The sequence below is a fragment of the Mus musculus genome, chromosome 7 (genome assembly GCF_000001635.26).
Source record: "Mus musculus strain C57BL/6J chromosome 7, GRCm38.p6 C57BL/6J".
Classification (NCBI taxonomy): Eukaryota; Metazoa; Chordata; class Mammalia; order Rodentia; family Muridae; genus Mus; species Mus musculus.
The window spans coordinates 92,415,303-92,433,456 of record NC_000073.6 but is presented as its reverse complement, the minus strand read 5'-3'; the positions used below and the strand labels follow the sequence as shown (position 1 = coordinate 92,433,456).

At 40.8% G+C, this 18,154-nt stretch overlaps 1 protein-coding gene across 28 annotated transcripts in view; it reads right to left on the bottom strand.

Moving 5' to 3' along the window:
- The window catches only part of Dlg2 (discs large MAGUK scaffold protein 2), a 1,973,059-nt gene that overhangs the window by 15,790 nt on the left and 1,939,115 nt on the right, over positions 1–18,154 (bottom strand). For 17 of the 28 annotated variants that reach the window (XM_006507776.4, XM_006507769.4, XM_006507767.4 and 14 more), the window contains 5 exons: positions 16,134–16,233; positions 12,784–12,825; positions 5,716–5,766; positions 4,799–4,900; positions 2,288–2,460 (listed from right to left, as the gene is read on the bottom strand). In XM_006507776.4, coding sequence (XP_006507839.1) covers positions 2,288–2,460; positions 4,799–4,900; positions 5,716–5,766; positions 12,784–12,825; positions 16,134–16,233 — 468 coding nt within the window. Of the gene's footprint in view, positions 1–2,287; positions 2,461–4,798; positions 4,901–5,715; positions 5,767–12,783; positions 12,826–15,323; positions 15,370–16,133; positions 16,234–18,154 lie in introns of all 28 variants that reach the window. The other 11 variants (XM_006507777.4, XM_006507773.4, NM_011807.3 and 8 more) reach the window with 3 other exon arrangements.

Below are 18,154 nucleotides of genomic sequence, written 5' to 3'. Positions count from 1 at the left end.
GAAGCCTAGCAGTCATGAATACCTCCATGTTTCCTGCTTCTGCTGAGTATCCATTTCTCTTTAATTTTTAAAGGCTAATCTTGCTAGGTACAGGTTTTTTTGTCTTCCAACTTGGGCCATCTTACTGTGTTCCTTCTTACACAATAGAATTTTTGTCTAGAAATCTACTGTTAGTCTATGATAATCATCTTGCCATTTTTCTAGCAGCTTAAAAAATTGTTTTGTACTTTTGGTATCCTGTTTACAATGTTCTGCAGTAAGATTGTATTTTGGTCATACTTATTTCGGGGCCCTAAAAGCCACTTAGTTTTCTTCTGTAACCTGAAGCTTCCCCCATCTTCTGTGCTTTATCTTATTTTTGTTTGACTGGGGCAAAAAAGAAAAAGCAAACAAACCATGTCTTACTGTTTATATAATCATTATCTGTTTGACCTATCAGTTGTTGAGGCTATTGACTGCAATTTTCTTTTAAGTTTAAAAAATTATTTTATGTATATGAGTTTTTGCCTGGTTAGCAATAGGTGCTTCCTCTGGTATTGACGATGTTTTTTCTATCAAAGATCTGGGACATTTCTGGTTCTCTGGTAATGAGATTCTAAAGCATTTTTCCACTGACCAGTCGTGTGACCCCAGGTGCTGCATGGAGAGAGGGGGACAGCAGAATGCAAAACATCCTCCTTGCTGCTGTTCCCTGCCAGTCTTGACAAGGTATAGGGGTGGGTAGCAAAGTGACGAGCGTGCATGAAGGCAGAAGCAGGAGTCATGGTGCTCTTTGCTTCTGTGTAAGTCATGGTGTCTGCCCAGGAGCAGGACCTTAGCCAGTGTTGATGATGGCACAGCTGAGGCTGTGGTGGTTGTTTTTCTTTTTCAGCTCTAGTGCCCACCTAGGAATGAGGATGAGCGGGACATCCCTGAATGGTGCTTTGGTACTCCTACCCTTGGTTGCCTATGGGCAAATTGACAGCTATGTCAGAATTTTTCAAGCACCACTTAGTGCCTGCCTTTAGTCCTGGCACTTGCATGAAGCCACACATGATACAGGACATCTCCTAATGAAAGAACCAATCTACTCCCTGCCTATGCCTTAATACCCATTACTTGCTGTGTGGGTTATTCAGGAGGCTTAGGACACAGCCACTCTGCTGGGTTAAACTGAATTCACAAGGCAGCTATCCCTACCCTGGTAGAATGGATGAATATAGGATTTCAAGAAAGGAGAAAATAAGACTTTCTGACGTCAAGAGGAGTCCAAATTCATACAGAAACCCTTTCCCCTAGGTGGCTCCTGGGTCTGGCAGGTTAGATGTCTCTGGGGGAAGGTAAGAAATCCTTTTCCAAAACAAGGCCACTGTACAGATCTCAGGTTGTTTATCTAAAAGGAATTTTCCAGTAGGTAGAATTGCCAGCATCTATACTGCAGAGTTTGCTGAGCAGCTCTTTCTGTCTCTTTCTCCTGCCTGGAGGACACCCTCCCTGCCCTCCCCCCTGGCTTTGGAGATGCTCTTTGTAAAATGTCTTGTTTACTTTCATGCTGTTGTCCCAGGTTTATCAATCTTCCATGCGTCTCTTCTTTCTTTCTGATTTCCAGTTTGCTCTCACCCCACTCATCTTAAAAACAGAACTATATATCTACTATGTTGGGTCTCTGTGGAGGAAGTGAGTTGCTTAATTCGTCAGTATATCAAAAGGAAGGTAACATCAAATGGAGGGGCCACACTGAGTCAAACAGCAGACAATTGTCTTCCTCCTATGGAGTATTCATATGTCGCTATAGGAGATAGGCTCTATGTATGGGAAGATCTTAAAGGCACAGAAAAGTGGGTTCCTATCTTAGACTCCCTTCATTATTCCCCTCTTTTCCATACTTCTGCTATTGTCAAGAAGAAGGAAACTGCTGTATCAATGCCCCTTCAAGGTCAAATTTTCTGGCAACAAGACGGGACCTTCTCTCATCAAGCTTCCTTCCACCATGACAATTCTAAGTTTTCAGATTAAAAAAAAACCCTCAGCATATTCAGTCTTATTAACATGAGTCAGATAGTGAGCCAGGAACAAGCCAATTCCTCATAATCTGCAGGTGTTAACTGTTTTTGGGTTAATCAGTGCCCTCTGTTCCTTCCATCTGCAAGTCAGTCAGAATATTATATTTAAATTAAAGATTAATGACATTTCTTTAAGGTAATTCTCTGCATGGATGTTAATTTGCAATTAAGAAGGAGCAATGACCAAAGCCGTGTGCTACCAGAAGTCTTCTTTAGGTGAGTCGTAAGAGGATTGGCAAACGTACCCTTTCTGCTACAAATCTCACAGATTGCACACTGGTTCCGTATAAATTGTCATTGTACTGGCCAGCTTCTATAAATTTGTGCTCTTGGATATCTTTCTCCATTTGTTCTCTAGAAATGACAAAGTGATAGTCTCTGCCGTCGACTTCGTAGTCACGCTTTGGCCTCGTAGTATCTTTAAAAAGAAGAAACAGTGAAAGTGAGACACAGTTAGAATTACGACCAGTTTTCCAGGTAGTATTGTCTCCACTCGTCCTTCATCACAGATACATGAATATATGTCATATGCAATGTGATGGTCCATGCCATAGCAATGAGTCACAGTCTTACCATCCTAGATAAGCAATGATCTAACAGGACAAAATACACGAGCTAACTTGTTTCAGGTGTCAGCAGACGAAGCACAGCTGTAATTATAAGGGATGAGAACCATGTGAGGGCAGATCTTTATTTATCCTTCCTCTTTCCCTCAATGCTGTGTCTAAGTGGAGAGTCCAGAGGCCTCTCAGTATTAGAAGATACTGCCATTCATATAAAATTGGGCATTTGGAGTAGGAGAAAGAGCCACATATCAGAAGGCTTGAGGCCTGTCTTCACAGCTCTAAAAGCAAGTTGCAAGTACAACAAGCTGATCTGTCAGTACATTATTGCTTTCTAAAAACAAAATACTCTGTAAAGGAAGATAACACAATCCAGACTCTCAGCAGGACAGCACCACACCCAAGGGTGAACCTACACTCGTGTGACTCTATCACTCTGAAGGATTCAGAAGCAAGAAGGTCGTGAGTTCCAGACCAGCAGAGAGCACATAGTGAGATCCTGTTTTCAAATAACCACTGCCTCAAAATATATAACACTACAGTACACAGAACAAATTAGATTATGAAAGACACAAGAAAATGTGACATGTAATTATGAATATGTTTAGGGGCTTACATTTATGTAGACTAAGAGAATCATAGTTCAGGTGGGACTAAAAGCCTGCAAATCTAACAATTTCATGTTAATATTTTGTTAAGATAAAGGGGAAATAGTTATATTGCTTCTTTTTTTATTGGACATTTTCTTTATTTACATTTCAAATGTTTCCCAGATTCCCCCCCAGAAACTCCCTATCCCTTCTCCCCTCCCCCTGCTTCTATGAGGGTGTTCCCCCATGCACCCACCCACTCCTGCCTCCCTGCCCTCAAATTCCCCTACACTGGGGCATTGAGTCTTTGAAAGACCAATGCCCTCTCCTCCCATTTATGCCCGACAAAGCCATCCTCTGCTACATATGCATCTGGAGCCATGGCTCCCACTATGGGTACTTCTTGGTTGGTGGTTTAGTCCCTGGGAGCTCTGGGGTGTCTGGTTGGTTGATATTGTTGTTCTTCCTATGGGGTGGCAAGCCCTGTCAGCTCCTTCAGTCATTTCTCTAACTTGCTATATAGCTTTAAAAAGAATATATACCCAACCTTCAAATCAGTTTTTCTAAATATTTATCTTAAAATTGATCAAAAGGTAAATAAATATATCACTATAGTGATTTATAACACATAATTATATTTTATTCTAGCCCACTATATTAAAAAGGAAAGGACATTTAAAAGGTCTATACATTTTTTTGTGAATATAATTACTTTTAGTCATTATATAACATCTTAGATTTAAAGATTTAAATACATGAAAATGTACTGGAAAGAAGAATGATTTTATTTCTGGGTATTAAGTGGGATTATGTATATTTTTCAGCTTCTTGGCTAACTTTTTAAAAAATTCTGTCATATAAGTAATATAAATTCTGTCATAAATAATCAATATGTATTTATTACTATAGAACTGTGCAATTGATGAAAGAAAAATGGAAAAAGAAATCGGAACGTGTGTGCAGGGCACAGGGGGAAATGTAATAAGGTTTACGTTCCTCTCATTTAGTTCTCTGTGGCAGCTCAGCTGGGCAGATGCTTCGAACAAGCTTTCCCTTAGCCCTTCCCACCTAACGATGATATATATTATATATTATACACAATATTAATATATACTATATAATATAGTATAAATATATAATATATAAAATCCTTGATAACCTGGGACTGTGAAAACACACAAGAGCAAAGCTGCTTGGCTTAAGGACTGATACTTTGTATTAAGTCATTCAGAGACAATTTCAATGTCTGGTTTCAATTTCAATTTTGCTTCTTATTACTCCTACAGATCCTACAGTGGCATTTCAACCAATCTAGGAGAACTCAGAGGCTTATAAATAGCTTGTTGTTTGTTTTAAGTGTTAGGAGAGTTTTCAGGATGTCTTATCTTCTGGGGATGGAGGTCAGTCCTTATCAACAGAAAACATTATGTGTGACAGCCCAGATGAAAAGAGCTGGGCGGATCCACCAAGTCCAGTGTTCAGATAATGGGCAACTGATGACATGCGAATCACACCAGAGATTCTTCTCGAAAGGGCAGGATTATATTTGATCATCCACCAAGGATTCCAGCTTTAGCCCACAGAAGAGAAAAGCGATACTTACGAGGCACACAGGAGCCAAATTTATCAGGAAATTCAGATATCAAGTCATCATTGATTCGATCCTTCATGGGGCCCAGGATAATCACTGGCCGCGTGTAGTTTACTGTAGACAGAGAAAGGAAAATGCAGGTGAGGAGGGAGATTTAAAACCCTGCAATACGGATGCAGTCCTGCACTTCTGCAGAAGTGATTCTTTATGGCAAACTGCCAGCAACTAAGATGCGCTAAGGCCTTAACCTGGGGTAAATTACCCATAAAGCCCTGCATACAGAAATGCATGTTTAGCCCTCAGCATGTTGACTCTGCTGCTTTCTGGAATTGACTAACAGAGAATAAAGCAGCTACAGCAGCTGCCAATGAAAAGGTTTAGGAGTTTTCTTTCTTACAGATTTTAACTTTGAGTCAAAACACCTAGATTTAGGGAACCTAGGAGAAAAGACAAAACAAAACAACCATGTTTTCAGCCATTGTTACCAGTAGAGACACTTCATGGGTCTGTACTCATTAGGGGCTTCCCGATTCTTTTGTGTTTTAGAAGGTATTTTAGTCTATTTGGTGTAACTCCCCAGCTGATGCTTCCATTTTCTCTGTAACATCTCTATAGGTCACCATCAGCCTCTGTATGAATGTCTCCAGACAGACAGACAGACTCAGACTCCTGAGGCAGTCTGCAGGTGGCCTGCTTCTGAGCTCTGCTAGGGAAACTGGGCTGGCAGCAGCTGCCCTGAGCTCTTCCCAGCCACTCCTCCAGCTTAGGTCCGTAAGTGATTTGAATATGTGCCTTCTTATTGAGACCACCACAGGACTGTTCTGTCCTCCTGGGAGCAGTTGCTGAGCCTGTGTCTGAGTATTAAGCAGAGTTTGGTGTCACCTGTCATAGCCTGGAAATCGGGAACATGGGCATGTCAGGAAACTTACTTTCCTGCCTCGTGACAGGTTCATAGGAAAGAATGAGATCTTCTTGTCCTCCTGAGAAGAAAAGAAAGGAAAATTACAGTTGACAAATGACCAGCCACCCCGAGAGCTACAGTTCCTGCTTCAAAACGCAGGAAATGCACAGTTGAGGGTTAAGTTTCCTTGTGCTCTCTTCTTGAACCATTCAAAATTCCCTCCATCTTCATAAAACTCTGGTGTCTAGTTATCGCACAGTTGTAACTGTGTGATAATGGGCTGCTAGCCCTCTGCAGTGGGGCAATGAAGAGAGTGCTTTTTTATCTGACATTAGAAACGGAGTGCCATGCCTCCACACCAAGCATTATGAATAAAGCCACTTAGGAATGGGTCCATCCAATAATTTTCAAGCTACTTTGTTAGAATTTCTGATTCTTTTAATTAATCTCCCATTTTATTTTTCTAAGCATGTGGTCCAAGAGCAAGTGTCTATTTCATTTAAGACATAGAAACTTTGTCAGACTATTATTACAGGATGCTAGAGGTTTCGTCTAACACTGAGTCACCAGCAAGGTGTCTTTGGTCAGTTAAATTGGATTCAAACAGAGGACACTGAGGCTATAGCTGTGGGGTAGAGCATGAACTTAGCAAGTGGGAGACCCTGCTTCCAGTCCTGGTCTCTGCTCCAACTCGAGAAATGTGTCCTAGACTGTTAGGATCACTGCTACTTGTCTTGAAGCTTCAGGATGGGAACTAAGGGCAGCAATGCTTTTCTAGGATTCATTGCATGTCCTGTGCTTCAGGGTTGACCTTGAGTCAACTTTGGCAATAGTTTTAAATCAAATTTATGCACTAGATCAACTAGTTGCTCAGGGGTTGTCTCAGCTCAGCTGCAAATCCCAGATGTTCTGCTCTATATTTGTATTAGGTTTAGTGTTGAACAACCTTGGTGTGAGGATAGGTTAGGGATGTTGAAAACAATTCAGTATCTGTTGGAGGAGGTTTGGGGTGGGAGATTGTCTTGTCCAAGGCCGAAAGACAGTGAATCTCATTGCTTTATACTGTACTAGAGAGTCTATAGGTTGACCATCCCAGACATACTTAGTCTGTGATACTTAGTCTCTCTTTCATAGCTTCAGCACCAGGGGAAAGGGAGCTGTTTTCACAAAAGGTGGTAACTGCATGGATGGCTTAGATACCTGCATCTGACTTAGGTAGTTCTTATGATATGTTACTGGAGCCTTGGTAGTGGTAAGAAATGACTGCCAACCTAAGTCATTCTTTACATCTACCTTGAAGAGAACTTGCTGTTGGGATTGGCCCTGCTAGGCCACCCTATATTCTGAAGGTACAATAAGACTCAAAGTCTTTCCTAAATGGCACATGCCCACACTTGCCCTGGAAATGCTTAGGAGGCATCCTTAAGTCTGAGAAAAGGGGGCTGGTGTGGGACCATTCAGGATTTTGTGTATTCTGAGAAAGAATGATTCCCTGCAACTAAATTAAACTACACAAAATCAGAGTTTAGATGGGAAAAAAAAAAAAAACCAGACTGATACTAAAGCCCCAATCTTCTGATCTGGAGATCCATTGCCATTCACAAGATGGGTGGAAAAATGTACAGAGAAAAGGTTGGAGTGAGAGTAGCATGGGTCCTTAATGGTGGCAACAGACTCCAACTTTATAGGGAAGGCTTGGGAACTATCACCAGAGTCCTGATAGTGAGATAAAGCTTCAGGTGTCAGGTGGTCGTTGTCAGAGTCTGACCTCTACACTGGTCAGAGCTCAAAGGCACAGCCCCATCCATCACGGTGATTCCAGCGCTCAAGGATGACAGAGAACTCACGCTGTGATTTCCGTTGTGAAAAACAAGATGAGTAATGAGTGCAGGGAAAGGTTCTGCTCTGCGTGTCTGTGAATACAATCCCTTCACTTTGGGAAATACAGTTTCCTCTAAATAACCGCAACACGTCACGCTTCTGTCTGAATCTCTTTCCAGTCATGCTGCAGATCACCCGAATGGGATCTTCCGGACACGAATCTTAAGTCACATCTGATGTCACTCTGTGTCGCGTGTGGTTCAGAAAACCGGGACAAGCACAGCTTTTCTTTCATGAGAGAATTATTTGTCCACTGTTTTGTGGTATGCTTCTTACGGAGGGAACTGGTTTTCATTCAGAGCAGTAGTGCTGGCAGGGGGTATCGTGTCATTCTCTGTGATTGTTATGGCCCTGTGCAAGATGTACACTGTGTGTGCATCAGAAGCTGGCAATGAAGAGAGAGAAAAGTGCATGTCTCCATGCCATTCTTGAGGGCCTTTGCTTTCCCATCACTGGCTTCTTGTTTCCACAAAATTTCTTGGGTAATTGGTACTCTGGTGACCCATTTTATAGATGGAGAAGCTGAGGTTCAAGCCTTTAGTGAGGCCCATTCGCTCAGCTATTAAGTGGCAAAGACAAGATTTAAGTCCACATTTGTTTTTCTCTGTTGAGTATATCATACACTCCCAGGAGGGCGGGAGATGTAGATTTTTCCCTGGGACTCACCAGAGCTTGCAGTGAACAAAGGGCATGGGCCACAAAAGAAGGTAGAGTCATCAAGAGGCCTGAAGAGGTCCAGGTCCACCTGTAAATACCAGCGCTTCTGCTTTCTCATACTCTCTGTTGGTATAACATCTCTGTAATCATGTCATCCTTAGTTAGGTTCTCTCTCCCTCTCTCTCTCTCTCTCTCTCTCTCTCTCTCCCTCTCTCTCTCTCTCTCTTCTCACAAGAGTTTGGCACTTAGGATAACAGCTGGCAAAAGGTACAGACTATTCTCGGTCTTGTTTTGGCAACTTTGTGGTTGGCAGTGGGCAAACAGCACAGGCTGTGGGTTTGCAGCTGTCAGACACTTGGCAGAGCTGTTTTCTAACAGAACTCTGCACAATCCTGGGAGTGTGTGTGAATCAGGAGCTTGCTGCATCGATGCATGGCTAGAGCAAGACCTTAGTCCTCTTTCCCGAGAGAGAAAAAAGAAGCTCCTGTTCTGAGGTTTTGGAAACAAGAAATCAAAGAGGGGGCTGGGGCTGGGGCTGGGGCTCTTAATGTTGTGTATAACATTCTAAACTTACTTCTTAGCACTTAAGAAGCCACCGGATGGCTATCAAGAATCAGTCTACTTCCCAGAGTCTGAGAATCTTAGCACCAGGGCATGTTAGGGTGGCAAATATGTAGCACGTGGTGGCATTCCTCCATTCTGTGCCCTCAGTGGGAAATCATACAGCAGTCACTGTCTGAAGTGTGGCTACAAAAATTTTTACTCATTATTTTTTCTTCTTTTATTAGTCTGGGTGTTTTGCCTCCTTGCAGGCCTGGTGCCTGTGGAGGCCAAAAAAGGGCATTGGGTCCTCTTGGAACTGGAGTTACAGACAGTTGCAAGTCTCCATGTGTGTACTGGGAATCAAACTTAGATCTTCTGGAAGAAGAGCCAGTATTCTTAGCTGAGGAGCTATCTCTCTAGCTCCTCTATACAACTCTTCAAGCAGCTATTTCCAATTGGCTACCGTCGGCATCTTGGTTTACATCCATTTGTTAGCTCAGTGTCTCCACAGGATAGTCAGAAGATTAAATTTCTCAGCCATGAGAAGGCCCTTAAACTCAGGCTTAGTATATAGGTAACACTGGAAGCAGCTTTGGCCTTAATTATCTGGTGAGTAGCACAGAGTGTTTGCAAAGTATTGGCTTACACAGCAAGAAGCTGAGCTTTTATAAACCATAGGATAAAGAGTGCATGGGAGTCAGAATAACAGACTTCAGGGTTACTGCTTACTGGTGGGATACACAATCCCTAAGGCTCTAGGTGCCTCCTGCACAAAGTAGGCTGTCAAGGTAAGACCTCCCTAGTAATAGTGTCATTACAGTAGTTAAATGAGATAACCAGAATGAAAGAACTAAAGGCAGTTATGGGCAATACTTGTGAAAAGTAGAGTAGCATAGAAAGTATGGGGGTCAGGGTTACCAACCTTTGCAGAGAAGTCTGGGGTTTCCTCATCTCAGATACTACACTCAGGCCATTTCCTCAAGATCCTCATTTGGAATATCCTAACTTAACTGATGAATACCGGTGGGCAAGAAGGATGATTTTTCAACTCGCATACATCCATTTTGTGTAAAGAGCTTGATGGAGCTTTGTGAAGGGGAGGCACTAGCTATAGAGGTTTGCCTGGTGCTGATAATTCCCATTTGGTATTTATTGCCTCCAAATACAAGGACAATTGGAAGGTGTATACAGAAGGCATATACAAAACCATGAGCCATAACTTTACTATTTTATCAGTAGACAGAAATAGGGAACTATCCAATAGTTAAGGTTTTGAAGTTGCATTTGTATAATTAGGCAATATGCATGTTAATTAACATTTTAGCTGCTACTCAATCTAGTTTTACTTAGAAAAGTAATGCATGATTTGGCGCAGCAGGTATCTGAATTATGTTTTAGAAGTGGAGGCTTGTAGACATGCATGTGCAGGGCTGTGTGTCTTCAGAACATAGTGCGAATGGGGCTTTGTGTACTGTGCCCTACAGTAGCCTTGAACAATTTTGTACCACCCACTTTTCATAAAGCTATGCTGTCTCCAGATGGAACACTTTTCATATTGGCAAAGAGTCTTTCCATAATTGTTTGTATGTCTATTTATGAGACATAAAGATAGTCTTGATTATAGCAAAAGCCAGAAATTCAGTAGAAAAATACAGCCGATCTTGATGTCAAAGTTGCCTCTTTCTTGAACACATGTCTTGGCCCCACCTATCTTTTTGTCCTGGCACTGGCCCTCACAGGAAGTTCCTCTCTTCCTTTTGACAAGCGCTCTTCTTTCCAAAGTGTAGCACACAGGTCCTGTCCTGTCTGGAAGCAGTGCTGTTGCGCTGCTTGTCCCGGAGTGCTATTCCCGTTCATGGATTGAACTCCCTCTCCCAGGACATGCGCACTGAGATCCAGGCTTGATCAATTTTCACATTGGCTTTTATAGTGCTGTGAAAGGTATCCTTTCACGCAGAAGCTGCCAATTGAAGCCGTGACTGTTCCTTTTAACTTTGGAGGGAAACTCACATGCCAACGCAATACCCTCTGTAATTTGACATGCTGGATGTACTGATGTTGCTTTATTAGGGGGAGCAGACGTCTGAATTACGTTTTAGAAGTGGAGGCTGGTAGGCACACATCTGCCTTACTAACGTAATGATTTCAACTGCAACTCTCTTCTCACAGTTTAAAGGGTATAGAGTTATATCCTTCATTCCCTCAGTGAATATTTGTGTGCGGCTATAATTTGGGAGAGTAAAATATGATTGGTGTCATTGTGGCACCTCGTCTGCAAAAGCTTTGATGATGGGGCCTTAATCTTAAATTCTACGACTTAGTGGTTCTGAAAAAAAAATCTAAAACTGTAATTTCCCAAAGAGAAGGTAGTCACTGTAGGTACACCCCATAAAGAGGAGGGAAGAGCAAGGGATGATATTCTCTTTTTCTATGGCTGTGTGCTGAATGGGAGCAAAGTCCTTGAAAATTGAAAACCAAGGAGATTAGTGTTAGTGGTCTTCATAAAACCAAATCAGTAAGTCACATTTCTCCCCATGAAAAATTGGGAGTGGTTTATGGAATCATTGAAATAATTTTTGGCCTTTTTTTCCTGGCTGGTTTCTGAATTAAAAAACAAAACAAAACAAAAAAACAAACAAACAAACAAAACCCAACCAAACAATGAGAAACGGGAAAGGCAATTTTTCTTTATCCTAACGTTGGGTTAACCATAAGAGTAGGAAGATTGTAGCCATGTTGAACACAAGAACTCTGAACCCTTCCATCATTGAGAGTTAGGAATTTCCTCTCTTAATAACACCTTCATCAATATGACAACTATGCAACTTTAGTATTCTGCCTGGGCAGCTTGTTGCAAGTTTGTCATTTCAGTCTTTGGTCCATGTCACCTTCCTTTTCTGATCCCTATCATTAACTGACATCTGTCTCTAGTGTATGTGTTTTCTGCTGGCCACCAGGCTCCTTCAAAACCCTCCTCCAACTCCAGATCACATGTACGTATTAGCACTCTGCCTCTAAAGGCATGGTTTTATAATACATCATACTATAGCGGGGTGGGACAGAGATGCCCCAAACACTTCTACTTTTCAATTAGTATTCAAGCAGAAGACAATACCAATTTCTACATTGGTATTTATTTCTTTGGCTCATGTATTGAGCCTGCAGTTTTCTGATAACCTTGTCAACCGTTTTTTTTTTTTTTTTTTTTTTTTTTTGGGTAACCCAGTTTGCTAAGGATTGCAAGTTAATATTAAAGACATAAGGACCCCAGTGGTAATAGGTACTTGTATTAGTCACCAAAGACCAGTCACTAGGCAGCAGGAAACAGTGAGAGTTGATTAGAAGAATGTGCTTGTTATTTGGAGAATGTTTCCCTATACTAAGCAAATGGCTTGAGGTGACCAGAGAACATTTTAAAGTAGTTACCTACCTTTTCCATTATGTTTAGTGACCTAAAAAGTTTTTAAAATTTCTTTCAGCATTAGATGAAGTATTTTTATCAACTTCCCAACCATTCCTCAGATAAGGTTAGACACATAAGATATGCTATGTGTCTTAAAATATTAATCAAGGAGAAACTGATAAAAAAAGACATCTGATTTAACAGAACACCGTACGTTAGAAATATTTCTGTTCCAGGAGAAGGGAAAAAAGCAAAAGGAGGAGGATGGAATCATGACTTTCTCTCCTCCGGGGAGATTACATTGATTTCAGCTGATTGGGTGTCAAAATCATCCACCATGGGGATGTCAACCAGTTGAGGTTGGAATTGGTATTAGAAAAGCTGTGCCTGTGTGCATACATCACGTTAGGGTTCACGGGTGGTGCCCGTGTCATTTGTATCTTTCCACATCAAATGCTGATTTTGTTTCAAGCCATTTGCTTCAGAGAAGGATGACCAAAAAAAAAAAAAAAAAAAAAAAAAAAAAAAAAAAAAAAAAGGCAGCGAAATGACTACCACAGACGATGGGGGCAACCGCAAAGAAAAGAACCACAAGCCCAAGCAGTAACTTACGGCAGCTACTTTCGCTATCGCTGGCATTAGAAGAGACGTGTTCTGCAAGGACAGCACAGCAAATTAAAGAAGGATCAAGCGTCAGAGAGCAGCCAGAAGGGAAAGGACACACCCATGCAAAGCTACTGGAAATGTAAGCAAAGGCAAGTGAAAGGCTGCAGAAGAGATTGCACTAAGAGAATCCAGATAAGAGAAAGATGAAAACTTTATTGCCAGTTTACATGAAACCGCTGTTTCTTAGGAAAAAAAAAAGTACCTCTCATTATCAAACAGTAGCAACTCAAGTGATATTCTTACTATAAATAATATACCACACCCATAGCGTGGTATTGGGAAGGACAGTGTGTGTCCACTGCCATGTAAGCGATTTTCTGGGTCTCTGTTTTAGCCCTAATTATTTTGAAGGGAGACTGCATTTACCAGCTGATCCCTGAAGTCCCTTCAATTTTATTTTCTATTTAAATACTTTGCAAGCAAATCCTCAGGTCTAAAAGGAATTCTTGAAACTCTTTCCTGCTTCAGTGAGTAGAAAATATGGGAGGAAGCAGTAAGTCCCTGAGAAATGTCTCACGACTTAGGTTTTATTCTATAATCCTTGCTGGAATAGCAATTAAATTCTGGGAGAATGGAGCAGACAGAAGATAAGTGGGTCTGATACCCAGTGCAGGATCTGGCATGAGTTATGTTTAATTCCTCCTAAAGGACTTGGTTAATATAACAGAGATATGTATATTGTTGTTCAGCTGACGAGTTGGTTGAGTGTAACGTATGAGTTTCATATGTCCCATTACTAACATGATATATACGCGACTACTTGACTTTCAACTATTTGGCAATATTTAAGAAAGAGGAAAAGAAGATATATATGTATATATATATACACTGCTGAGGGGATTGGTTCTATAACACAAACCATTCCTCTCTGTGTGGCTTTATGGCTAGAGTTGTGTTGTTAATTTGGACATACATTTAACAAGTCCAAGGACTCATGGGCTAGGGTATGTGGTATGAACCCATGAAAGGCTGCTCCCTATCACTGAGTGCACAGTGAGATTGTGTATTGGTAATGGAGGGCACCTTTGCTGACATTCTTATCTTACCTACTTTGAAACTGTGATGTAGGATGTACCTGATTTTTTCCCATTAATTAAATCTGTTCAGTTTTTAAAAAGTAAGCAAAAAATCTGGACATTCTGGATTCAATAAGGCATTATGTATTTTTTATTAGCAATATGCTAAAACAATCCCTTTCCCTTCCAAATTGAAAATGTGTAAGTTCCTCCCAGTGGTGCTTGATGCCACCCAGAGGATGCTAAAATGGATATATACATTTCATATCACATTCTCTATAATATTTCAAAGATAAAGTTTTCATCTTTAAGGAGAGCAGCACTCAACCAGATTTTGTTTTCTACAGCTCTATGTCTAAAACAGGCCAGTGAGAGTCAAAACGTGAACCCTGAAAGGCAGGCATCACCGCAAGGCTTATGTAAACAGCTATTGAAAATGCACAGGCTTATGTAAACAGCCCTTCAATGTGAAATCCAAGTCAATGGTGGTTTGCTTTATAAAATGAGATGGACAACTAAAAATATCTACCATGTTACATTAAGACAAGCAATGCGAAATTGAATATGTGATACATTTGCAAAAATACAACATTCTGTTCTTATTCCACTGGTGCTTCTAGAGTGGGGCTAGAGTTAAAGAAAAGCATAATCACAGTATAGGATTTTGAGACATAGATACCTGTTCTTAATTGCTAAGTGCAACGAGACATAGACCAAAGACATGAATACATCGAAATTGTAAAGGTCTAATATATCTTATTTTTCATGTTATACTACCAGGTGAAGGCCTGACAGCATAATGCAGCTGGTAACTCATTGATAGGAAAAGGCATTACTATTTATCTAAAACTATCATACAAACGGTTCAAGCAGGACCACTGCAAGTCAGAGAAAAAGAAATCAGTCAAGTTAATAACAAAGAATTAAGGCTTGGATAGCTTAATATCTACTTTTTTGAGAATGCATGTTGCTTTTGACTAGAAAAGAGCTCCTTTAATTAGTAGCCAAGTATAGCTCAGCCATAGAATCAGGCAAGGTCACTACATCTTTCCACTGTTGAAAGGCAGAAGAAAGAACATAGAGTATATTTCTACTTTGCCATTCTAGAACGCTTAGCTCACCCTTTCTTTGCAGCATGGTCTCTTGCTCTATGAGACGTAGTTGGTGGCTGAGCAAGCAATGCCATGACAGGCATCCAGACCATGCCGGCCATTGTCACACGGTCAGAAAGGGGAGGCACTAAATGCAGCAGGATTAGACTGCCTGACACACTTCGCTTTTAAATGCTGACATGCAGAACAAAATGACTGAAAATTATTTTGTAGGAGCATTCACAGCTAAGTCACAAATGAAACTCGGTATCGTGTGCATGCTAGGAATGAAAGGCCCTCAAGGAAAGGAACAAAAGCCAAACTCAAAAGGAAAGGAAAGGAAAAGAAGAGTTAACAGTGACCATTCCTGGAAACTTACTCAGAGTCTTTGTTCCATAACCGTCGTCACCTAATCCGGGGATGTCCTGCATGGAAGTCCCCAGAGAGAGCAATGAGAGAGGAAGAACAGCCACGGAAGAGGAAGGCAGAAGTCAGTGGAATTGAAATGGATACTACCATGACAGACCGTGTTGCCCAAGCAGTCTGGATCCTAGCCTCTTACCTTCAGAAATAACGTTTACCCCAAACTCCCTGAGCTGAGAAATAAAAGGAAATATTTACTTGGAAGTCAACTCAAAAGGGAAGCCAGAGATTGTGGGAAGGGATATTAAAAAAAAAATCAGTGAATGGAATATTTTTCACTGTCAAAGGATGTCCTCACTCCAAATTTCAGAACAAATTCTGCATCCACCAGTACAAGCTCCCATCTCAGCCTGCATTGAATGGCTTCCCAGAGGGTAAGAGGGTACAGATGTACCAAGCTTGAACTCAAGACAAAATACATACATGGTGATGTAATCCAATATGTCAAGGCAGAGAAGAATTTGTCTCAAGCCTTAGGGAGTTGCATGATCAAGTCAAGCCCATTTCTGGTCGCAAAGAAATGCTGGTTGGGATCAGAGCCCCAGCTTTGTTAAGGCCCTTTTTAGTCCTTTGTGCAAAACACAGCCCTAGAAGGGAAGGATCCAGACTGCAGTTAAACACTGGTCACAGTAGTAAAACCTGCCTGCCTGCCTGCCATGTTGTTTGCCTAGGCGTGTGGTGTGGGAAAGCCTGTGATGAGTGTTGCCCTGGAAGATTTTTTTTTTCCTTGTGTTGCATGTGACATTATCTTCGAGAATCTACTTACGTTCAGGATCACTGGTTTCCTGCTCACTCTGCTCCTTGTTCTTGTAGAATGGGAATTTTCGTGAAAAGATGAAGCTCTTTTTACGCTTGTCATTGAATGACTGTGAAGGAGAAAAGGCATGGGGCAAAAACAGGGGACGTCTAATTGTTGTCACACTCATGCTGACAAAACAACTAGTTTGTAAAAGCACAGAGAGCTGTAGTGACGCAAGCGAACACTCTGCAAAGGTGCTGGAGGAGGCGAAAGGCAGACTTGATTTTCAAGGAGTGCCAAGTCTTGATAATGACACATGGGGAACATGGTTTTACAGTCACAATGGACTTTATAGATGGGTGGTGACAGAAATGTCCTACAGTGGGAGATCCAGGCTCTTTACCCTAGTTTAACTTCATGACCAGTAACCGAGTCTCTCTGAACTTCGGAATTTTCATCTGTAAGTCAATGCCCTTCTTAGGTGTCCAGAGCACATGAAGCGGTATCAAAACAAAATACTATACAATTTTTGCTTTAACACAGTCAGACATAAAATGATGATAGGAAAAATAGTTTTTTTTTCTCATTGTCCAGGTGACTTAGTATTAAATTTGAATTACTTCAGCTTGGATTTAATTAAAAGTGTGAAAGGAATCATATAGATTTATGATACATGGTAATTATAGTGTAATATTTTAATTCAAAAGATAATCTAGCCTCACATGCTTATTACAGACTAGACTGAGAAGCACAGAGAGGCTGAGTCCAACGCTAGTATCAAAATTTGATGGTGACAGCCAGCAGGCAATCAGTGGGAAGCTGCTAACATGGTATTTACTTGGTAATCACCCAAGAATGGGAGAAATGACAGACACTCATCTACATTTTGGTAAGGGAGAAAAATATAAGGATGAATACCAAATATCTTTAAAGTACAAGCTGTCTATTAGTTTAAAGAGGGCTGGATTAAAAATAAAATATATATACTATAGTTATTAAAATCTGTTCACTCAATTGATTAGCACATGCTAGTTCAGTAGAATTTTAAAAGATAATTTAATTGATTACATGTTGACTGTTGGGACATAAATGGGTTGTTTGTTGTGAAATGTCTTATTAATTTCCTATCCTATAATGTTTCAAAAATGTCCCACCAGTCTGATTAACATCCATACTTGAATGATTTGAATCTTTTAGCCGCTGAAAAACGCTAGAAAAAAAATCTCCACAGAACAAGTTTTCTTAGTTGCACAGGTTTTAAATGGAATTGCCAACAATAATGTGAAAAGGGGTATTTTAACCCAGGGATAGCATTGGCCACTTGTGGGAAAAAACATAGAGCCAGAGCGGTGATAGCTTGGAGCAAATTAGGACTTGTTTGAGAGATGAGCATTTTGTCCCATTGGTGGGGTGTAGTTCTGTATAGTTATGTATATAACGACCAAAATAAATAAATAAATAAAAATCTGTGCTCCTCTGATCATGTTAATTCAGAAGACACTGACACACTGAAATGTCTTTCACCAAGGTCAGAGGAGCTTAATTTTATGCCAGATCAGGAAAAGGTTTATATTTCATTTTAAAGCACTGCTTTCTTGGAACTTAAGTCTGCTGACAGCACCTGTATTTAATGAAGTTTTCTCATAACTTGTAATTGAGACCTGGCAGCCACAGTCAAGGCTTGGGAAGTGCCCCCTGTTCCCTTAAAGGAACATTGTGGATTCTTGCATCACTCCAGTGTCATGCTACTTTTACATTTCAAGCATATTTAAACTCCAGTAACTGAAAGTAAAAGAAAAATATCATGTAAGAATTAATGGCATGTGATATAATGTGTTAGACACTTCTCTTCAACATTACAGAGGACTTTCCATGCAAAACATTGATGAATTCTCATGCAAATACAAAACGGTGCAGAGGAGAGAAGCCTGGGTGTAGACAGACACACACAGATGGAGAATGCAGAGGCTTCTGGGACCCAAAGAGCTGTTGCATGCAAACCGCATCACTTAAATGGTCTCATGGGTCAAAGGGAAATGAAAAGGTGT